The sequence below is a fragment of the Pelophylax lessonae genome (assembly GCF_965119305.1).
Source record: "Pelophylax lessonae genome assembly, chromosome: 1".
Lineage (NCBI taxonomy): Eukaryota > Metazoa > Chordata > Amphibia > Anura > Ranidae > Pelophylax > Pelophylax lessonae.
This window is the reverse complement of record NC_138768.1, coordinates 862,608,450-862,631,150: the sequence shown is the minus strand read 5'-3', so window position 1 is coordinate 862,631,150 and position 22,701 is coordinate 862,608,450. Positions and strand designations below refer to the sequence as shown.

Below are 22,701 nucleotides of genomic sequence, written 5' to 3'. Positions count from 1 at the left end.
TATTTTACCTAGGCTTATCATCCATAGTCTCATGCAGAGACTCACATGGCACTCGGTCTCCGTTATCTTTTAAAGGGAACAGTGTATAAAATATTTACAATCTGCAATCATGCCAGCAATTTTTACCTTCAAGCTTTGCTGTATGTGTAAATATTTTAAATTGGACTCACCAGTCCTGCCGCAGGATTCTGTTTGAAACAGGAATCCAATCTTCACCCTTCACGGCAAGCTTTGTCTTGGCGACCTTCAAGGACAGGGTCCCCTTGTTTTAGAGGGGTCATGGCCTTGGACCTGTAGAGCACCCTGCATAGAGCGCCTTTGGGGTTTGGTATTCAAAGGGTCCGGATCCCAGGGTCCAGCACCTAAAAAAGGACAACATTACAGGCAAAACCTCGTATCTGCTTCCTGAGGCTCAGGTACCATCATTTTAGTCCATTGACAGTTTTAGATGGATCTGATAGCTAACCCCTTAGATCCAGTGATCTTTGATTGGCGTATATAGCATATCTTCTTTCTTCTTTGAAGAAAAATGTATGGGGACTCAGGTACTGACCTGGGGAACATGTAGCAATGCAAATTAAAAAAAAAAAAAAACTATAATTTTTACAGGAGCAGTGATTTTACTGATGCTTAAAGTAAAACAATACTTGGGGGGGGGTCTGGGGGAGTGACTCCAGCAGGGTTGCTAGTGGTAGGGCTCTGAGCGGAGAGTGTCTCTCCCATATAGCTTGGGGGCCGGCATTGACAGTTCCCCCTCCTCCCTCATACAGATAGGAGAGGAGACAAACGACCTGCTCCTTCTCCCTCCGCCTCTCTCCTCCTGTGTGCACCGCAAGCTCATTAGCCTTACACTTCTCCTATCCATATGAGGAAGAAAGGAGAGAGGAGGGGGAACTGTCAACGCCGGCTTTGAGCTATATGAGAGAGATGCTGTCAGCTCAGAGCCCTGCTTAGGAGGCAGACGGCATTGATGAGCACGGATAGGTGGCACTGAAAGGCAGGGCTGATAGGTGGCACTAATAGGCACTGATAGCTGGGATAAGTGGGCACTAATAGGCAGCACTGATGGGCACTGATAGGCTACACTGATGGGCATTGATGAGCACTGATAGGTGGCACTAATGGGCATTGAGCATTGATAGGTGGCACTGATGGACACTGATAGGCGGCATTGATTCAGACAGACACAGCCTGGGAGTAATGATGAGCCGAACATCAACCCCCCCCCCCCCTGCCCCGGTTTTGTTCGCACCAGAAAAGTTTGTTAGGACATGCAAACTCTATTGAAGTCTATGGGACTCGAACATGAAAAATCAAAAGTCCTCATTTTAAAGGCTTAAATGCAAGTTATTGCTCAAAAAAATGTATGGGGACCCAGGTACTGACCTGGGGAACATGTAGCAATGCAAAATTAAAAAAAAAAAACGATAGTTTTTACAAGAGCAGTGATTTTAATGATGCTTAAAGTAAAACAATATAAATGAAACATTCCTTTAAATATCGTGCCTGGGGGGTCCCCTTAATGTGCCTGTAAAGTGGCGCATGTGTACGATGTATGGAGCCTGCTGCAGCAATTCTGACATTTCTAAAGAAAAAAAATGTAATTTAAACGTGCTTGCGGCTGTAATGTATTGTTGGCTTCCCGCAATACAGATAAAAAACATGAAAAAAATGGTGTGCCCCCCCCCCCCCCAGTCCAGACAAGGCCCTTGGGGCCAAAAATTGAAAAAAATACTGGCGTGGGGTCCCCCCAAAATCCATACCAGACCCTTATCTGAGCATGCAGCCTGGCTGGGGGGGGGGCCCGAATCATACCAGGCCGATTGCTCTCAACATAGGGAGGGTGCTTTGGGATGCCCCCCGAAGCACCTTGTCCCCATGTTGATGGGGACAAGGGCCTCCTCCTGGACAACCCTGGGCTGTGGTTGTCGGGGTCTGTAGGTGGGGGCTTATCAGATCTGGAAGTCCCCTTTAAAAAGGGGGCCCCCAGATCCTGCCCCCCCATGTGAATGGATATTGGGTACATCGTACCCCTACCCATTCACCAAAAAAGTGTACAAAAAAAAAAATAGACAAAAGCCAGTTTTTGACAAGTCCTTTATTAAGAAATAAAAAAATAGTGTCCCCTGATGTAAATCCATCGTCAATCACGTCGCCCGCCGTCGCACCCGAATAATGAGCTGCTGGAGCTGTGACGGCTCTTTTATAGGAAACGTGACGTCAGTAATTTATTCACTGCACCTGAGCAGTGCATTATGGGGTGCTCGTGACCTTAGATTCCTATAAAAGAGCTGTCACAGCTCAAACAGCTCATTATGTGGGAGGAGTGTGAAGAGGCGGGAGAGTCTTTTTTTTTCTATTTTTTTGGTGAGGCGGGTGATGTGATTGACGATGGATTTACATCGGGGGACACTATTTTTTTTTTTAATAAAGGACTTGTTAAAAACTGGCTTTTGTCTTTATTTTTTCGTACACTTTATCATGTACCCGATATCCATTCACATGGGGGGGGGGGGGGCAGGATCTGGGGAGCCCGACAACCACAGCCCAGGGATGTCCAGGGAGAGGCCCTTGTCCCCATTTTGGTCACCCCAAATCTCCCTCCCCATGTTGAGGGCAAGCGGCCTGGTATGGTTCGGGGAGGGGGGGGGGGGCAGGCGAGCCTGGCCAGCCTGGCTGCTAGCTCGGATGAGGGCCTGGTATGGATTTTGGGGGGGACCCCACGCTGTTTTTTTTTTTATTCCGTCATAGGGTTCCCCTTAACCCCTTAAATACAGGGCACTTTCACCCCCTTCGACGTAGGATACAGCCAGAAAGTCCGGAACACAGGTGTCCGATCTGTCCGCCGCAATGTCGCAGTCCCGCTAAAAATCGCTGATCGCCGCCATTACTAGTAAAAAAATAAATAAAAATAGCATAAATCTATCCCCTAGTTCACCCCTTCCCATAGACACACTCCTAAACCTTGTGGACAGTCTTCCCAGAAGAGTTGAAGCTGTTATAGCTGCAAAGGGTGGGCCAACCCAATATTGAACCCTACGGACTAAGACTGGGATGCCATTAAAGTTCATGTGTGTGTAAAGGCAGGCGTCCCAATACTTTTGGTAATATAGTGTATTATTAAATTATTGTTCTGGGTTTAGATTCACTTGAACTGTTTTATTAAGTATATGTGTTATCCTACCTTTATTACTGTTATTACTTTTATTATTTCTATTGTCTGTTTTTATCCCTGCCAGCACCGGCCCCACCTCCACCCCCACCCCCACCTGCTGTCCTAGTGGAGACCTCCACTCTTGTGAGGCTGATCTCCCTGCAGAATGCGGATGGATCCTGGAACCTGACCCCCCAAATCTCTGCTATCCTGGGAATATCTGAGGCCAACATAAAGACCGGGAACCCCGACCAGGTATCGTGTTACTGATCACAATTGCAATATTTTCTATTTACTTGAGAAAATTTTTTTTTTCAGCAATATTTCTTTTATTTCTGAACATAATAAATAATTAATAAATAATAAATGTATTTTCTGCTCTATAAATTAAAAAAGACCTACAATTTTGAAAATATTTTTTTTTTTTACTTTCTTGCTAGAAAACACCCCCCCCCCCCCCCCTAGAAAAAAAGTTTGACAAAGCCTAGGTCGCCAAGGGGACAAGACATTTTGTCACACACCCTGCGCACCAAGCCCCCTCCCACTATATATCTCCGGGCTCCGCTTGCCCATTTGTGGGCCTGGAACCAGCATAACGGGTGCCATCAGGTAGAGAGAAGGGAGGAGAGCGAACACATGTTCCCTTCTAATTGTTGACCCGGAAGTGACGTGTGATGTCATGTGTGACGTGTGATGTCACTTCCGGGTCCTTGTTGACAGTTAAGGATGGATGAACATTGGCCGGGGAGCGGTTGGCGAACGTTAGCCGCAAACTTTCTCAAATGTCCGCGAACCGCAAGTTTGCGGCGGGCCCCATTGACTTTAATGGGAGGTGAACTTTAAAAACCTTTAGGTCATATTTGCAACCACAAAATACTTACTAGCTGTGCACAAATAGTCCCAGCACATGGTCAATGTCATAACAGAAGTATTGCAATTGGAAAAGTTGCCCTAATAATTTTTTTTTTTTACAGCAAAAAAGGTATTTTTTTTTCATAAATCAGCCAGAACTGACAGCAGCCGGTAAATACATGTCTAATACATATAGGGTCCATTCACACATCTGTAAAATGGGTCCGCATCCATTCCGCAATTTAGCGGAACCTTTACAGACCCATTGATTTCCAATTCCAGTCTGAAAAATTAGGCATTCACAGGATAAAGAAGTAAGTGTCGGCCATTCCAGGCCCCAAAAATTAGCCCACATGCGTTTACCTGACAGCTAAGAACATTGTATTCTGTGGCTGAAGTTACATTAGGCATTCACAGGATACAGAAGTAAGTGTCGGCCATAAAAGGCCCCCAAAAATTAGCCCACATGTGTTTACCTGACAGCTAAGAACGTAGTATTTGGTGGCTGGAGGTACATTAGGCATTCGCAGGATAAATAAGTAAGTGTCGGCCATAAAATGCCCCAAAAAGTGCCGAATCGCAAAATATAGCCTGGTCATTAAGGGGGAAATTCTTCCGGTCCAGAAGTGGTTAAAGTTGCACTCAAGGACAAAAAAAATTCCTTCCCCCAAACAATTGAGCCCCCCCCCCCCCCCCACCCCTACATATATGCACATACAAATGTAAAAGCACACGGCGGGGCACCTATGCCTGAAAATGTGGATTATGATACACGTGTTACAAATCCCCGCCCACACCATAATGAGAGCAATCATTTTAGCACCAGACTTGCTTTGTAACGCTAAACTGATGACCTATAGGGGGCTTTTAAAGCATCGCTTAGGGAAAATATTAGATACTGAAGTTTGTCTCCATTTCACGGGAGCACAAAAATGTAGGGTTTAACATGTTGGTTATCTGTTTACTCAGTGCAACCTCGGCTTTTATATTTTACCAAAAAAAATGGGTAATTTATTGCGTTTTTGTGCGCCCTAAAATTACCCTTTAATGTGTTTTTTACTGAAATTTTGCGTTCATATCGTGGGACATAAAAAATTGAAACTACAGCTATTTTATTCTCGAGGGTGTCTGCTTTCAGAAAATATATAATGCTTGGGGGTTTTTTGTAATCTTCAGGCCTAAAATGATTTTTCCGACGTGTGCAAAAAAATGCCAAAAACTGCTCTGGCTGTGAAAGGGTTAAAGGATGAGTTCACCTTCGGGAACATGTTACATGTTCTAACTAGTGATCGACCCATATCGGTTTTTAATTGCCGATACTGATCTTTTGGCCATTGCATATCGGTATCGGCTGATATTTTCGTACATTTATAACATTTTTTTTTTTCTTGTCAGGTACTGTTGTGGAAGGATCTGGGGGTCTAAAAGACCCCAAACCCCTCCTCTGCACTTAAAAGCATTCAAAACGCTAAGTTTGGCTGTTCTGAATGCTGTCATTTTTTTTAATCTGGCGCCGAGTACCCGGAAGTGATGTCATGACATTACTTCCGGGTTTTTACATGGAGATCCGATCAGAGCCGAATGCGGCTTTGATCGGGTCTTTGGCGGCCGTGCAGGTAGGTTGCCCCGGTCTTCTTGTGGGACGGGAGACCCGGGAGAGCCGCGGAAGGTGGGGGGAGGGTGGGGGGAAGCCCCCTCCTGCTCCTTGTAAATCGAATTTCTTCATCAATTCAGGCCAATTTGTATTCTGCTACATATTTTTGGTATAATAAAAAATCCCAATAAGCGTATTTTGATTAGTTTAGGCGAATGTTATAGCATCTACAAACTATGGGATAGATTTATGGAATTTTATTTATTTATTTTATACTAGTAATGGCGGCGATCAGCGACTTATAGCAGGACTGCGATAGTATGGCAGACAATCTGACACTAACTGACACTTTGTGGGAACCAGTGACACTAATACAGTGATCAGTGATAAAAATATGCACTGTCACTGTACTAATGACACTGGCAGGGAAGGGGGTTAAACATCTGGGGCGATCAAAGGGTTAAATGTGTGCCTAGCCAGTGTTTTTTGTGTGTACTTTGAGCTACTTTTACTTTTGCAGGGAAACAAAATCCAGCACATCCCCGAGGACAGAACGGAGCTCTGTATTGTTTACATGGGCGGAGCTCTGTCCTGTCTTCCTCCTCACTGTTCAGCAGGTGCCAGAAGTCTTCCATTGGTTGGCACCTGCTGATTGGCTTGTGCTCTATGCGCATCCCCTAACCGGAAAAGCAGGATCACGTGTATGTGTATATATATATATATATATATATATATATTGTGAGGGATTAGCTCGGTGGTAGGCGTATGGGTGACCCCTTTGGGGGTGCGTTTTCACAGAGAGATAGCCGAGCAGAGGTTGAAAACAAGACTGATTTATTCATGCAATTTACTTCACATAATTGCAAGCGTCAAAACAGCCAAAATAAAATAAAAGACAAAATAAATCCTTGCCTCTGTGGGCGGCTACCTTCTCACGCTGGAACCTACCTAAGAAGTCTTTCCAACCTACTGTTGGGCCGACACTGCTGATCCTACAGCAGACACTCAAATGTCCATTTGTTTGCTTTTCACACAGCACAAACATTGTCCATTGAACATGTCCCTTTGTTTTCTTTCACACAGCACATGTTCATTTATAACAGGATCCTTTACTCTTCAGATTCTTCACATGGAACACAGTTCATTTAACAGGTCCCTTTACTCTTCACACTCTTCACATGGAACACTTCTCTTCACACTCTTCACATGGAACACTTTGTCTTCTCACCTTTGAGACGTCTTCACTCGTGGTTACCCTCCTTAGCTTCACATCGCTTTAGGGGGTCTTCTCCCATGCTCACCAGCTTGTCGGGAGGCACACATCCGACTGTCCCCCTCTCCCAGCCCACACGGCGACAGGCGGCAGCAGTCCTTCTCCCATGCCCACACGGCGTCGGGAGGTACACGTATGTCTGTCCTCCTCTCCCAGCCTACACGGCGACAGGAGGCAGCACTCAATAGATTTTCTCTGGACAAATTATAGAGGCCTTGATCTCCTCATTCTGAACAGCTGAATGGTTTTCAACTTCCTGCTGGCTCTTTTTGCAGCCAACACCCTATAGTATCAGTGAACTTTTCAAAGCAGGTGGGAATGTGTCTCCTCTCAGTGACTACATTCCCAGATTTACCTGACTTCCTGTCACAATATATATATATATATATTAGGGATTGACCGTTTATTGGCAATGCAGATATATCGAGGGGCGATATGCACTTTCCCCGATATATCGGAAACGGCCACCAAGCTTACCGATATTGCCAATATTTCGGGAAAGTGCTGTATTTTATTTATTTTTTTTTTTGCACTCTTTATTTTGTGAGCCCGGTTTATGCAACCTTTCTGAGAGGGTCCCTCTCCCTCTCTATTTCTTGGTCCTTCATACCGTATCTGGTTGCCTGTGGTTCCCGGTTACACTAACCGTTTGGGTGCTACGGGACTGTATCTAGACTGACCCCATCTGGTCAGCGGATCCCACTCTCCTTACAGGTTTTTATTTTCTGTATCTGTACCGGAGTGATGCCTGCAGCTAGAGGCATCACCCCGGTACCGGCGTCCATAGCCGACAGTTGGCTGTCTTGTAATTACAACCGATGTGGCTGAGAAGCCGCTCGACTGTCATTACAAGGAGCGGGAGGTGACGTCCCCCCCTCCCACAGCCTTCCGCGGCTCGCCTGGGTCTCCAGTCCCACCAGGAGACCCAGGCAACCAGCCTGCACGGCCGCCGACGAAAAGACCCCATCAAAGCTGCATTCGGATCTGATTGGGTCTCCATGTAAAAACCCGGTAGTGATGTCATGACATAATTTCCGGGTACTCGGCGCCAGATTAAAAAAAAAGACAGCATTCAAAACAGCCAAACTTGGCTTTTTGAATGCTTTTAAGTGCAGAGGAGGGGTTTGGGGTCTTTAGACCCCCAGATCCCTCCACAAGAGTACCTGTAAAGAAAATAAAAAAAATAAATTTTTTTTTAAATGTACGAAAATATCGGTGCATATCGGCCAATACCGATATGCATTGAACAAAATATCGGGGTCGGTAACGAAAAACCGATATCGGTCGATCATATATATATATGTGATGCTGCACAGCCAGGCCGCACTATAGCAGTAAAGTTACAATGCGCATTCGCCAAGTGGTTTTACAGATATGTAACATTTTCCATTTTGTATAATAAACTCCTCTTTCCCTCCTCTGCAGAATGTGGAGGTGTCGGTGTGGGTGACGGTCCTGGCGGTGATCTGGCTTCACAGCACCTGTCTGGATCAGAGAGAGGAGTGGGAGCTGCTGGAGGGGAAAGCCATCTCCTGGGTCAGGGCTAAAGCAGGTAAGTGCAAACTACAGTACCATCACCGACCAATCAGAATCCCCGTTTTACTGATATGACTCCCTTACAGCAAACTATATATTTTTTTTTTTTTTTTTTAACAATTACATCACTTCGATTGATCTTCCCTGCCTAGATAATAATACAAAATAGCTTTTGTTTACTGACATTTCTATGGGTTTAGGGGTAAACGGTTCTTCATTACTCATTACAGGACACAAGCACACGGGTGATTTTTAGTAGTGCAATCTTGTAAGCAAATTAATTTGCAATTATTCACTAAGAGTATTGAGCAATTGCTACACATTTGAGGCACGGAGAGAGGTGCACAAGCAAACCTCCCAACTTTGTGACTTAAAGTGGTAGTAAAGGCAGAAGATTTTTTTTTTATCTTAATGCATTCTATGCATTAAGATAAAAAGCCTTCTGTGTGCAGCAGCCCCCCTAATACTTACCCGATCCCCCTCTCTATCCAGCGATGTCCACAATTGCCTCAGCCAAACAGGACTCTCTCTCCTGATTGGCTGAGACACAGCAGCGGCGTCATTGGCTCCTGCTGCTGTCAATCAAACTCAGTTAGACAATCAGGGGTGAGAGGAGGCGGTGATGAACAGCAGCTCCATATCTGAATGGACACACAGGGCTTCAGCTTTGCTTGGGTGCCCCCATAGCAAGCTGCTTGCTGTGGGGGCACTCAACAGGGGGGAGGGGCCAGGAGCTCCAGCCAGGGACCCGAGAAGAGGAGGATCAGGGCTGCCCTGTGCAAACCAACTGCCCAGAGGAGGTGTGTATAATGTTTGTTATTTTAATAGAAAAAAAAGAGACTTTACAATCACTTTAAGAATTAGGGACACCTTTCTGGGGCGGAGAATGTGGCTCGCCACAAAGAAAATGGGCGTGGCTAAATTGCACTGAATATGGAGTGTGGCTCAAAGGAACATAATTAGAGTATAAGCTATGTGGCAAATGAGGTTTAATGTTGATAAATGTAAAGTTATGCACTTGGGGGCTAAGAATACGCATGCATCATACATACTAGGGGGAGTAGAACTGGGGGAATCCATAGCGGAGAAGGATCTGGGTGTTCTGGTAGATCCTAAGCTTAATAATGGCATGCAATGCCAAGCTGCGGTTTCCAAAGCAAGCAAAGTCCTTTCTTGTATTAGGAGAGGTATGGACTCCAGAGAGAGAGATATCATTTTGCCCCTGTACAAATCATTAGTAAGACCTCATCTGGAATATGCAGTTCAGTTTTGGGTACCAGTTCTCAAAAAGGATATCGGGAACTGGAGAAAGTGCAGAGAAGGGCAACCAAACTGATAAGAGGCTTGGAGGAGCTCAGCTACGAGGAAAGATTAGAGGAACTGAATTTATTCTCTCTTGAGAAGAGGAGATAAGGTTGGATATGATCAACATGTATAAATACATAAGGGGTCCATATAGTGAACTTGGTGTTGCGTTGTTCACTTGAAGGTCACCACAGAGGACAAGGGGGCACTCTTTATGTCTAGAGGAAATATGGAAAGGTTTCTTCACTGTAAGAGCTGTGAAAATGTGGAATAGACTCCCTGCAGAGGTGGTTCTGACCAGGTCAGTAGATTGCTTTAAAAAAGGCCTGGATTCTTTCCTAGGTGTACATAATATAAATGGGTACTAATATTTATAGGTACAGTTGATCCAGGGAATATCCAATTGCCTCTCGGGGGATCTGGAAGGAATCTTTTTCCCCTGCTGTAGCAAATTGGATCATGCATTGCTGGGTTTTTTTGCCTTCCTCTGTATCAACTGTGGCTTTAGGATTGTGTATATGGGATTGTATGATTTTTTTATTGGTTGAACCAGATGGACTTAATCCTACACATCCTACAGTCCTTGTATCCACAACATACTCCATAATTACCGTGCTGTGAATGAGAGTCTCATTTACATAAACCTTTGATCTTTTGATTAATCAGAAAATATCCTTCCACGTGTGTACACAGAGATCCAGAGTGATGAAGTACAGTGCATGGTCCTGTTACATGTACACAGGGTTGCTGTTAGAAATCACAGGGCCCCATACAGCCTACCTGACAGGGCCCCCTTGCTGCGGCTGAAAGTGACTGAGGACAGCCTTAGCTGCACAGATGAATGAATAGGAAGCACTCAGAAGCTTCCTCCTCATTTACAAACTGAAGCAAGTGCTTCAGTGATGAATGGACACAGGAGTGATTAGTACCGATTGATCACTGCGTTCATTCAGGAATGGAAGGGGCCAGTAAATTACATATTTATCGGCCCCTTGCACTGCTCTCCATCCTAAAACATCCCCCTGTGTGTCCACAGCAGCTTCTGGCAGGAGAGGAGAGGAGGGAAGCCGGCAGCACTGCGGGGGGAAAGGGGAACACAGGTGGGGCTCAGACAGCAAATGGAAGGGGCGCATGTGCTAGCACCAATCCCACTAAATTGCAGCTAGAGGGAGAAAGAAGAGAAGCCGTCAGTGCTGCAAGGGGAGGCAGAAGAGGATTGGTGTCTGTAATAAGACAGTACAGCCGGACCGCCTGCTCAGCAAAAGCCCCCCTTTTGAACTGATGGGGTCCAGACCCAGTACAGGAGGGCTGACTGTTCTGCCTTATCAGTGGCCCTGTGTGTACATACAGATACAGTTCCCTTGGCATCCATAATTCTGCTCTTTCCTGGTTCTCCTCCTACCTATCTCATTGTCATCTACAACACCATCTCCTCTGCTCCTCGTCCTCTTTCTGTTCGGGTACGCCAAGGCTCGCTCCTAGGGCCCCTTCTTTTCTCTCTATATACCTCTTCCCTGGGCCAGTTGATAACCTCCAATGGCTTCCAATACCATCTCTATGCTGACGACACCCAGATCTCTCTCTCCACTCTTCAACTCACCCTCTCAATCTCCTCACGTATCACAAACTTACTGAGCGTCATATTGTATCAGTATGGACGTCACATCACTTCCTCAAACTCAGTTTTTCTAAAACTGAGCTTGTAATATTTCCTCCCCCCCCCCCCCCCCCATGACTTAACCATTGAGATCAACGGCACAACCATTGGTTCCTTTACACTTTATGGCGCCGGGTATAATCCCAGACTCTGACCTCTCCTTTAGCCCCGACATCCAATCACTGGCTACATCTTGCTGTCTTAAGCGACGCAACATTTCCAGAACGCGCCCCTTCCCGACTATTGACACCACAAAACAACTTCTTCACTCCTTGGTTATTTACCGCTTTAACTACTGGAATATAAAGGGAGATGTAATTTAAAGGGGGGTCTGCAAAGTAAAGAGGTGGCTGTAATGTAAGAGGGAATCCTGAAATGTAGGGGGAGATGTCCTTTTAAGGGAGGCTGTCTAAAAGGAGGAACTGCAATATAGAGGGGGGGGGGGGGGACTTTGATGTATATGGGAGCTTTATTGCAAAGGGGAGACAATAATAGTAAAAAACAATAATATCCGCGCTATGGAGAAAGTGTTTAAAAAGGCTGCTGCCTACCCCTAAAATATAGACTATAAAGTCAATATTTAAAATTATAAAAGCAGGTGAGGTAATTGGTGCTGCCTAAAATTGTATAATAAATTGGGTAAAACCAATAACTAGTGTATAAAGGATTTCTCAGATAAAAGTATGAAACAGCAATTCAATATATAGAGAATTTCTCAGATGTAAATAGATATAAATATAAAGTGAAAAGCAGTAAATCAATACAATCACAGATCAATATATATGCACATGTGATTTATAAAAACATATATAGTGCAAAATGGTGCAGGAAAAGTGCGCATACCCCAAAAAATTATATGTTTGTTAATGATCTATATAAAAGATTAATTAAAGTAAAATTAGCCAGTGGGGAAATCTGGCCAGTGAATCAACGGAAATAGATATTAAACTATGTCTGTGGAAAAGATAATTGTGCAACAATATCATAAAAAATATATAAAATATAATAGGTGAATAGGTGCAATAAATATAATAAAATACGGAATAAAGTGCAGTATAATCAAAGATAATATATAATAATGTAAAGATGAGCACTGTGATATAAAGGGGGGGACTGTGATGTAAGGTGGGTTGTGATATAAAAGGGAGCACTCTGATGTAAATGGGTGGTAGTGTGATGCAAATGAGGGGGCTGTGATGCGAAGGGGTTGTGTGATGTAAAGGAGGGCTGTGGTGTTAAGATGAGCACTGTGATGTAAAGGGGGGACTGTGTTATAAGGTGGGCCTGCAATGTAAGGTGGGCTGTGATATGAAGGGGAGAACTGTGATGCAAATTGGGGGACTGAGATGCAGAGGGATGTATGATGTGAAGGGGCTCTGTGATGTAACAGGGGAGCTATGATGTAATGGGGAACTGCAATATAAAGGGGGGCTGTATTGTAAATGGGAGCTGTACTGGAGAGAGGGGACCAACATTTAAAGAGGAGCACTGTGATGTGAAGGGGTGGGCTGTGATGTAAAGAGGGACTGTCATGTAAAGGGGTGACTGTCATGTAAGGTGGGCTGTGATATAAAAGGGATCACTGTGATGCAGGGGGATGTATGATGTGAAGGGGCTCCGTGATGTAAGGGGGGGGCTAAGATGTAATGAGAGGGATGCAATGTAAAGGGGGGCTGTATTGTAAATGGGAGCTGTACTGGAGAGAGGGGACTGAAATTTAAAGAGGGCACTGTGATGTAAAGGGATGGGCTGTGATGTAAAGGTGGGCTGTCATGTGAGGGGGGGGGGACTGTGATGCTAATTGAGGGACTGTGATGCAGAGGGATGTATGATGTGAAGGGGCTCTGTGATGTAAGGGATGTAACAAGAGGGATGCAATATAAAGGGGGGGGGGCTGGAATGTAAAGGGGGGCTATATTGTAAATGGGAGCAGTACTGTAGAGAGGGGACCGAAATGTAAAGAGGAGCACTGTGATGTAAAGGGGGGATTGTGATGTAAAGGGGGGATTGTCAAGTGAGGTGGGCTGTGATATAAAGGGGAGCACTGTGATCTAAACGAGGAGGGGACTGTGTTGCGAAGGGGTGTATGATGTGAAGGGGCTCTGTGATGTAAAGGGGGCCTGTGATGTAATGGGCACACTGCAATATAAAGGGGGGGGCTGCAATGTAAAGGGGGGCTGTATTTTAAAGAGTGGGCTGCAATGTAAAGAGGAGAACTGTGATGTAAAGACGGGCCACTATGAAGTAAAAGGGGGGCTCTGTGATGTAAAGGGGGGGGGCTGTGATATAAATAGGGGATGTTGAAGTGAAGGGTAGGACTGATGCCAGAGGGGGCTGTGATGTGAAGGGTGATGAGGACCCTGATGTAAAGGGGGGTTGTGATGTGAAGGATCTGAGTCACAGAACAAATATGAGCTTTGAACCTCTGCTGGAAGAAAATGTTACTGATTGGAGCTCTGTGAATTTTAATGCATTACCCCTGTATTAGAGGATGCCTATGAGCACCTAAAAGGGGAGACGGCTTCAAAGCAGCCTCCCATCCCCTTATCTGAGCTGTCCGACTGTTTATGCACAATGACAGAAGGGCGAATGGTTAATAAATAAAATGCTGTAATAAATTGTTGTAGCGGAGCAGTAGTTTAATCCACAGGGTCTCCGCTGATAGACAGGAAAATAGGTAATAATCCAAATAGGCAGGTACAGCATGCAACAATCCAGGTAGCGTTATACCATCCTTCCCTCCCAAGAACTAGACGACACCTAGGCTGGGAGTCAACCAGAACTGATCGTTTATTGAAAACACCAGAGATCTACACTCTGCAAAAAACCCTCCCTCTTTGAGCCATCCCCCACACAAACACACATCCCATAATAGCTTACAAGGCAGACAGGAACAAGAGAACAATGGAATGCAGGTATTCACAATAACAAACCCCACTTCACTGGCATGGGTCTATGAAACACTTCTACCATTTTGTAGCCATCTGCAATACATCCCCACACATCTCCTGAGGGACACTGCTCAGAAATATGATGGTCCCAAGTGAGAGAGTTCTCACTCTCTCAACACAAACCACACTCTCAGTGTCCATTCCGCTACAATTGTGTCTTTTATATCCGCCACAAGTTCAGCTTGGTGATTCTGAAAAGATTAATTCCAGATTGTGTTACCTTACCATCCATTATTCTGCATCCGGAATAAATAAAAGTGACATTTGATGTGTCCTCAGGTTCCTCTCTGGGTGAGTTTGTCAGAGCCGGGAATGGGCTGCTGAAATCCTCCGTGAACCCCAAAGTGTTCGGCCTGTAAGAGACGTCTGAAGGAACCAAGATGGCGGAAGACTTCTCATGATGGATTCCGAAATCTTCCTGGAATGTCGCTGCATCTCCTTTTTTTTGCCTAACCAGTTTTGTGCCTTTTGTACTCTGCTCCGGTATATGTGAGCAATACCAAAGCTAGATGTGCCTAGTTTACAGTTTAAGGAATAATACCTGTTTGCACTATTTACAAGTCATTGTTCTTTACTATTCTGTGTAGTTTGCGATGTTCAGAGAAATACTTTGTTGCAGTAATGTTTAAAAAGAATAAACCACTTTGTTTTTATTATCTGTATTTCTAATAAAGTCAAAGGGGAGCGCCCCATTAAACTGAAAAACCTCTCAGGGTAATAATAGAGGCCCAAGTCTTCCACAGTCTCCCTATTTATCAGAGATGAGTCCTTGTCCTGCTGAGTGTTCCTTCATATATAACACAGCACATAGAGAGCCTGTATATCTGTATGGGTAAGGTGTCATTCTAGATTGTACCAACAGGGGGCACTGTGGAGAAATTTCACATTTCACCCTACCAGTTTCAGTATGGTGAAGGACTCAAACTTGTCAGAAACTTCTTTGTATTTTGGTTTAGTAAGCAAACCCTTTAATTACTGATCTGTCATTAGAGGAACACAAACGTTAGCCAGCACTTGTAAAATACTAACGACTTCCAGTCTGCTCCCGGAACTAAATCAGGTTGACCTGAATGCTTCTCAGACATTCAGAGGAAGCCTTGAATTTTATTCGCTGAATACAAGGCTTCCTCTGATTGGGCGATGTTTAACCACTTCTGGACCGGAAGATTTCCCCCCTTAACCACTATAAGGATTTTCCTGCTTAACGTCCAGGCCACTTTTTTCAACTCGGCACTGCGCGACTTTAACTGACAATTGCGCGGTCATGCAACACCGTACCCAAACGAAATTTACGTCCTTTTTTTCCCAGAAACAGAGCTTTCTTTTGGTGGTATTTGATCCCCTCTGCACTTTTCATTTTTTGCGATATTAATAAAAAAAAGAGCGAAAATTTTGCAAACAATTTATATTTTCTACTTTTGGCAGTTAAAAAATATCCAATATATTCATTTTTTCTCATATATTTAGGCCAAAATGTATTTAGCTACATGTCTTTGACAAAAAAAATTCTCAATGAGCGTATTTTTAACCACTTTAAGACCGGAAGATTTTACCCCATTCCTGACCAGGCCATATTTTGCGATTCGGCACTGCGTTATTTTAACCGACAATTGCGCGGTCGTGCGACGCTGTACCCAAATACAATTTATGTCCTTTTTTTCCCACAAATAGAGCTTTCTTTTGGTGGTATTTGATCACCTCTGCAATTTTTTATTTCTTGCGCTATAAACAAAAAAATTGTGACAATTCTGAAAAAAAAAACAAAAACATTTTTCACATTTTGCTATATAACATTCTCCAAAAAAAAAAATCTAAATTTTTTACAATTTTAGGCCAATTTGTTTTCTGCTATATATTTTTGGTAAAAAAAAAAATCGAAATAAGCGTATTTTGATTGGTTTGCGCAAAAGTTATCGCGTTTACTAACTACGTGAAAGATTTATGCCATTTTTATTGTTTTTTTTTTCTTTTTTCTAGTAATGGCGGTGATCTGCGATTTTTAGCAGGACTGCGACAATGCGGCGGACAGATCGGACTCCTAACTGACATTTTTGACACTTTTCCCGCTCGTTCCCTAAGAAGTCCGCGCGTGTGACCGGCGGACCCGATGTCCGCCGGCCACTCGCGATCTCCCGGTGGAGAGGGAGAAAGGCAGGCGGCTGATGTAAATAAAGCCGCCTGTCATTCTCCCTGATGTAAGAACAGAGATCATACGGTCCTGCTATGTAGGATCGTATGTCTCTGTGCTTACATCACTAGCCACACCCCTTTACAGTTAGAAGCACGCCCCTAGGGACACACTTAACCCCTGCATCACCAATAAAGTTAACCCCTTCCCTGCCAGTGTCATTTTTACAGTAACAGTGCATATGTATAGCACTGATTACTGTAGTATTGTCACTGGTCCCCCCAAAAGTGTCAAAAATGTCAGTCAAGGGTCCAATCTGTCCGCCGCAATGTCGCAGTCCCGCAAAACAAATCGCAGATCGCCGCCATTACTCGTTAAAAAAAAAAAAAAAAACACCAAAAATGACAGAAATCTTTCCCTTAGTTAGTAAACTTTTACGCAAACCAATCAAAATGCGCTTATTGCGATTTTTTTTTACCAAACATATGTAGCAGAAAACAAATTGGCCTAAAATGTTAAAAAAATTTAGATTTTTACATTTTTATTTTTGGGAATTTCATATAAAAAATTTTTTTTTTTCAAAATTTTCGCTCTTTTTTTGTTTATAGCGCAAAAAGTAAAAATCGCACAGGTGATCAAATACCACCAAAAGAAAGCTCTGTTTGTGGGAAAAAAAGGACGTCAATTTCATTTGGGTACAGCGTCGCACAACCGCGCAATTGTCTGTTAAAATCACACAGTGCCGAATCACAAAATAGGCCCTGGTCAGGAAGGGGGTAAAATCTTCCGGGGCTTAAGTGGTTAATCCTATAAAAAACATTTTTACTGTATGTGTGAAGAAGGCTTCAGGGCGACCAAGAAAGTCCAGGAGCGCCAGGACCGTCTCCTACAGTGGATTCAGCTGCGGGATCGGGGCACCACCAGTGCAGAGTTTGCTCAGGAATGGCAGCAGGAAGGTGTGGATCCATCTGCACGCACAGTGAGGAGAAGACTTTTTGAGGATGGCCTGGTGTCAAGAAGGGTAGCAAAGAAGCCACTTCTCTCCAGGAAGAACATCAGGGACAGACTGATATTCTGCAAAAGGTCCAGGGATTGGACTGCTGAGGACTGGGGGTAAAGTCATTTTCTCTGATGAATCCCCTTTTCGATTGTTTGGGGCATCCGGAAAAAAACCTTGTCTGGAGAAGAAAAGGAGAGCGCTACCATCAGTCCTGTGTCATGCCAACAGTAAAGCATCCGGAGACCATTCATGTGTGGGGTTGCTTCTCAGCCAAGGGAGTGGGCTTACTCACAATTTTGCCTAAGAACACAACCATGAATAAAGAAATGGTACAAAAATATCCTCCGAGAGCAACTTCTCCCAACCATCCAAGAACAGTTTGGTGAGGAACAATGCCTTTTCCAGCATGATGGAGGACCGTGCCATAAGGCAAAAGTGATAATAAAGTGGCTTGGGGAACAAAACATCGAAATTTTGGGTCCATAGCCAGGAAAATTCTCAGACCTTAATCCAATTGAGAATTGGGGTCAATATTAAAGAGGAAGTAAACCCTCCTCTACAACTTGTACCTATAGGTAAGCCTATGATAAGGCTTACCTATAGGTACTGTAAATATCTCCTAAACATGCACCGTTTAGGAGATATTTACCTTACATGCCGCCAGTGACGTCACTGGCGCATGCGCTCTGAAGGAACGGCAGATCGTGCCGTTCCTTCAGAACCCCGTGCCGTGACTGTCGGCTCCCGCGCGCGTGCGCGGGAGTGACGTCACCGCGGCTCCGGCCAATCAGATGGCCGGATGCCGCGATCCCGGAAGACGGGCGACTGGACATGTCGCCCGTCATAGAGGTGAGTGAGCGGCACGGCGGGGGCTCGTTCTAAGGTAAGTATTGCATAATGAGCTAGTATGCGATGCAAAAAGACGTGCCCTCTTCTCCCATGATCCTTTTTGGATTCATCTGGAGAGAGAGCACATCTAACTGTAAGTACTGCACCAAACACAGTCACACACAGCTAGATAGGCACATTTACCCCCCGATTGCCCCGCTGATTAACCCCTACAGCCCCTGACACAACACACACTATATACAGCATATAGCATTTACCTATATACCTGTATAAGTGTGATTTGTGGTCAGGTGTAGCGCTTGCGACCCCCCCTTTTCCACTTAAATTACCCCCCACCCCGCCTAATAAAGATTTAACCCACTGATCCCCCCTGACCCCCCCCCCGATCACCGCCGTTAACCCCTACACCCTCTGTCACATCAGCACTAATACAAACGTAATATACGGTATTTTTGTATTTTTGTATTAGTGTGATTGTGATCAGAATTAGCGCAGGCAACTAAGTTTCTGTCCCAAGAAGGTTTAGGGTCCCCGCCACCCGCCCAATAAAGATTTAACCCCCTGACCCCCCCTGATCACCCCTACACCCCCTGCCATAACACACACCGTATACAGTATATAGCATTTTGCTATATACCCGTATAAGTGTGATTTGTGGTCAGGTGTAGCGCTTGCGGCCCCCCCTTTTCCACTTGAATTACCCGCCACCCCTCCCAAATAAAGATTTAACCACTTGATCCCCCCTGATCCCCCCCTGATCACCGCTAGTTAACCCCTACACCCTCTGTCACATCAGCACTAATACAAACGTAATATACTGTGTTTTTGTATTTTTGTATTAGTGTGATTGTGATCAGAATTAGCGCAGGCGACTAAGTTTCTGTCCCAAGGAGGTTTAGGGTCCCCGCCACCCGCCCAATAAAGATTTAACCCCCTGATCCCCCCCTGATCACCCCTACACCCCCTGCCACAACACACACCGTATACAGTATATAGCATTTTCTATATACCCGTATAAGTGTGACCAGGTTTAGCGCTTGCCACCGTTTCTTTTATCCGTAGGATACCCGCCAGCCCCTTCCAATAAAGATTTAACCCCCTGATCCCCCCCTGATCACATCCAGTTAACCCCTACACCCTCTGTCACATTAGCACTAATACACACATAATATACTGTTTTTACTGTATTTTGTATTAGTGTGATTGTGACTTGAGGTTGCGCTAGCGAGTTAGCTTCTATCCCAAAGGAGGTTTAGGGTCCCCGCCACCCCCCTTAGATCCCCGGCGCATAGTTTAGAAATAACCCCTTGATTACCACACACACACACGCACGCACGCACGCACATACACTTCCATTTCTAGTATAGTGTTTGAACAGATCAATATCTGATCTGATCAGAACTATACTAGCGCCCCCATAGTTTAGGGTTCCCAAAACGCAGTGTTTGCAAGGTCAGCACTGATTCCGGCCAGCACCTGCGTTTAACCCTTTCACCCAGGCAAGTGTAGTAATCAATAGATTACTGTCACTTGCAAAAAAACACAAGACACAAAACCGCTGTGTTAGCAGAGTCAGGCCTGATCCCTGCTAGCATTAGCAGTTTTTTTGGTAGCGCTTGAAATAGTCTTTGACAACCAGGTGCTTTTATTACCTGTGAGTCGCATCACTGTACGGGTAAATTTAGTTACCAAAATGACCAAACGTTTGTACAGTGATGATGCTATATATAGTATAATGACCATGTCAAGTGAGAGCGATGGGGAAGCCTCACTGGCAGAATCAGGGTCAGTATACGAACCAGATGACAGCAGCAGCTCCCTGACAGATAGCTCCGACGACAGATGGGTCCCTGTTAGACCCAGGCGTACCCGACCCCATTCTGGAGTTGTTGAGATGCAGGAATCGCAGGGTGCACGTATGGAGCAGAGTGTGGTTACTAGTGCCGCTCATCCTTCTGGCGACCTGGCAAGCGCCAGCGGCCTAGTTCACCCTGGACCTAGTACAACCAGCACTGCAGTATCACCTGGTGACGTGGCGAGTCCCCTAAGTGCAGTTGAAGCTGGTGCGGTGGCTAGCACGAGTAGTGGCCCGCAGCCACCACGTATTCGAAGACAGGCCCGTAGAGCCCATAGTGCCCTCCCTGATGCGCTGGCATATCCCAATTGGCAACCCACTGATTCTACAGCGCCAGTACTTCCCCCATTCACCGCCCAACCTGGAATCCACGTGGAGACAGCTGGTTTTACGCCCCTGAACTTTTTTGAGCTGTTCTTCACGGAAGATCTTTTCAGATCTATTATGGATCAATCAAATTTATATGCACAACAATTCATCGCCGCCAACCCAAATTCGCACCTTGCCAGACCATTCGGCTGGAAACCTATAACAGTTTCCGAATTTAAAATCTTTCTGGGCCTTTCCCTCCACATGGGCATAACTAAACAGAGTGAAGTGCGGCTATATTGGTCCACTAGCCCAGTTCACCATATGCGCATGTACTCTGCCTCCATGTCCAGGGCGAGATATGAGCAAATTCTGCGATTTATGCATTTCAGCGACAATGAAATCTGTCGTCCTCGGGGAGACCCTGCATACGATCGGCTCCACAAAATTCGGCCCCTCATAGACCACTTCAATCAGCGGTTTGCAGCCTTGTTTACCCCGAACAAGTTGTCTGCATTGACGAGTCCCTGATTAAATTTACTGGCCGCCTTGCTATGAAACAGTACCTCCCCAGCAAGCGTGCCAAGTACGGGGTCAAACTGTATAAATTGTGTGACAGGGCCACGGGCTATACAGTTATTTTCCGGGTCTATGAGGGAAAAGATAGCTGTGTGGAGACCCCCAACTGCCCAGACTACATAGGGAGCAGCGGTAAGATTGTTTGGGACTTGGTGTCACCCTTATCCGGAAAGGGGTACCATTTGTACGTGGACAACTTTTACACAAGCGTGCCACTATGTAGTCACCTGCTCGAATTACAAATTGGCGCATGCGGCACCGTGCGACCTAATCGCCGGGGCTTCCCCCAACGGCTTGTAGATTCCCGTCTTAGTCGGGGGGCGAGAGCCTGCTTGAAAACGGACAAATTGCTTGCGGTGAAGTGGAAGGATACACGGGATGTTTATGTTCTGTCCTCCCTTCACGCAGACACGACAGTCCAAATCCCTACGGCAACTGGCGTTATGGAGAAACCCCTCTGTGTCCATGAATATAACCTTAATATGGGAGGGGTGGACCTTAACAACCAGCTTTTGGTGCCGTATTTAGTTGCCCGTAAAGCCAGACGCAGGTACAAAAAAGTGTCTGTTTATTTATTCCAATTGGCGATGCTGAACGCCTTTGTCCTATACAGGGCGTCAGGACGAACTGGATCTTTCCGGGAATTCCAGGAAGAGATCATCCTTGCCTACCTGTACCCAGGAGGTATGCCTGCCCAACTTCCCCTTCCAGATGCAGTGAGCCGGCTGCATGAGAGGCATTTTTCACATGTCCTCCCGAGTACCCCTACTCAAAGATGGCCCCAAAGAAGATGTCGTGTCTGTAGCAAGCGCGGATTTAGGCGTGACACCCGTTATTATTGTCCCAAATGTCCTGACCAACCTGGTCTCTGCATCGGGGAATGTTTCGAGCGCTACCATACACTAGTGGAATATTAGCGTAGGGTACAGCACGACACAGTGTAGGGCTCACAAACACAGGGTCTCGAAGGATGTTGGATGTCCATCGACATTTTGAGAGACCCAAGCTGGAAGATCGCAGTCCCAAATCAAGAAATCAAGGAACAGTTAGAAAGAAAAATAAAAGGATCTAAAAACTGTTGTTGTGTCAGTAATTTTATATGTCCTTCTACTCTTCTTACTGTACTTTTTTTAATGTACTTTGTTTGTTTTTTCATTCTTTTTTGACCTGTTTCTCTTGCAGGTACTCGTCGGCTACCACGCATTGATTTTATATATTCTGACACAAACAGCGTTTGCGCTCAGCATATATGGATACCTTTGCTGATAGCAGCTGTGGTGATTTTCTGATTTCAGCACTGCAGTTAAAATCCTATTTTGGTATACATGGATAGTGTCGTGTATACCCATCATTAAATTCAGTGGGTGGTTGTTTGGGCGGTTAATGATGAAGATCCAAAAACTGTTGTTGTGTCAGTCATTTTATATGTCCTTCTACTCTTCCTACTGTACTTTTTTTAATGTACTTTGTTTGTTTTTTCATTCTTTTGTGACCTGTTTGTCTTGGAGGTACTCGTCGGCTACCACGCATTGATTTTATATATTCTGACACAAACAGTGTTTGCGCTCAGCATATATGGATACCTTTGCTGATAGCAGCTGTGGTGATTTTCTGATTTCAGCACTGCAGTTAAAATCCTATTTTGGTATACGTGGATAG

At 45.1% G+C, this 22,701-nt stretch overlaps 1 protein-coding gene across 1 annotated transcript in view; it reads left to right on the top strand.

The window, feature by feature from the left end:
- Positions 1 to 14,974, top strand: part of LOC309544394 (von Willebrand factor A domain-containing protein 5A-like) — a 108,818-nt gene extending 93,844 nt beyond the window's left edge. The window contains exons 16-18 of the mRNA XM_082243309.1: positions 3,240 to 3,409; positions 8,299 to 8,425; positions 14,602 to 14,974. Coding sequence (XP_082099435.1) covers positions 3,240 to 3,409; positions 8,299 to 8,425; positions 14,602 to 14,681 — 377 coding nt within the window. The 3' untranslated portion in view covers positions 14,682 to 14,974. The remainder of the gene's footprint in view (positions 1 to 3,239; positions 3,410 to 8,298; positions 8,426 to 14,601) is intronic.
- The last annotated feature ends 7,727 nt before the right edge of the window (positions 14,975 to 22,701 follow it).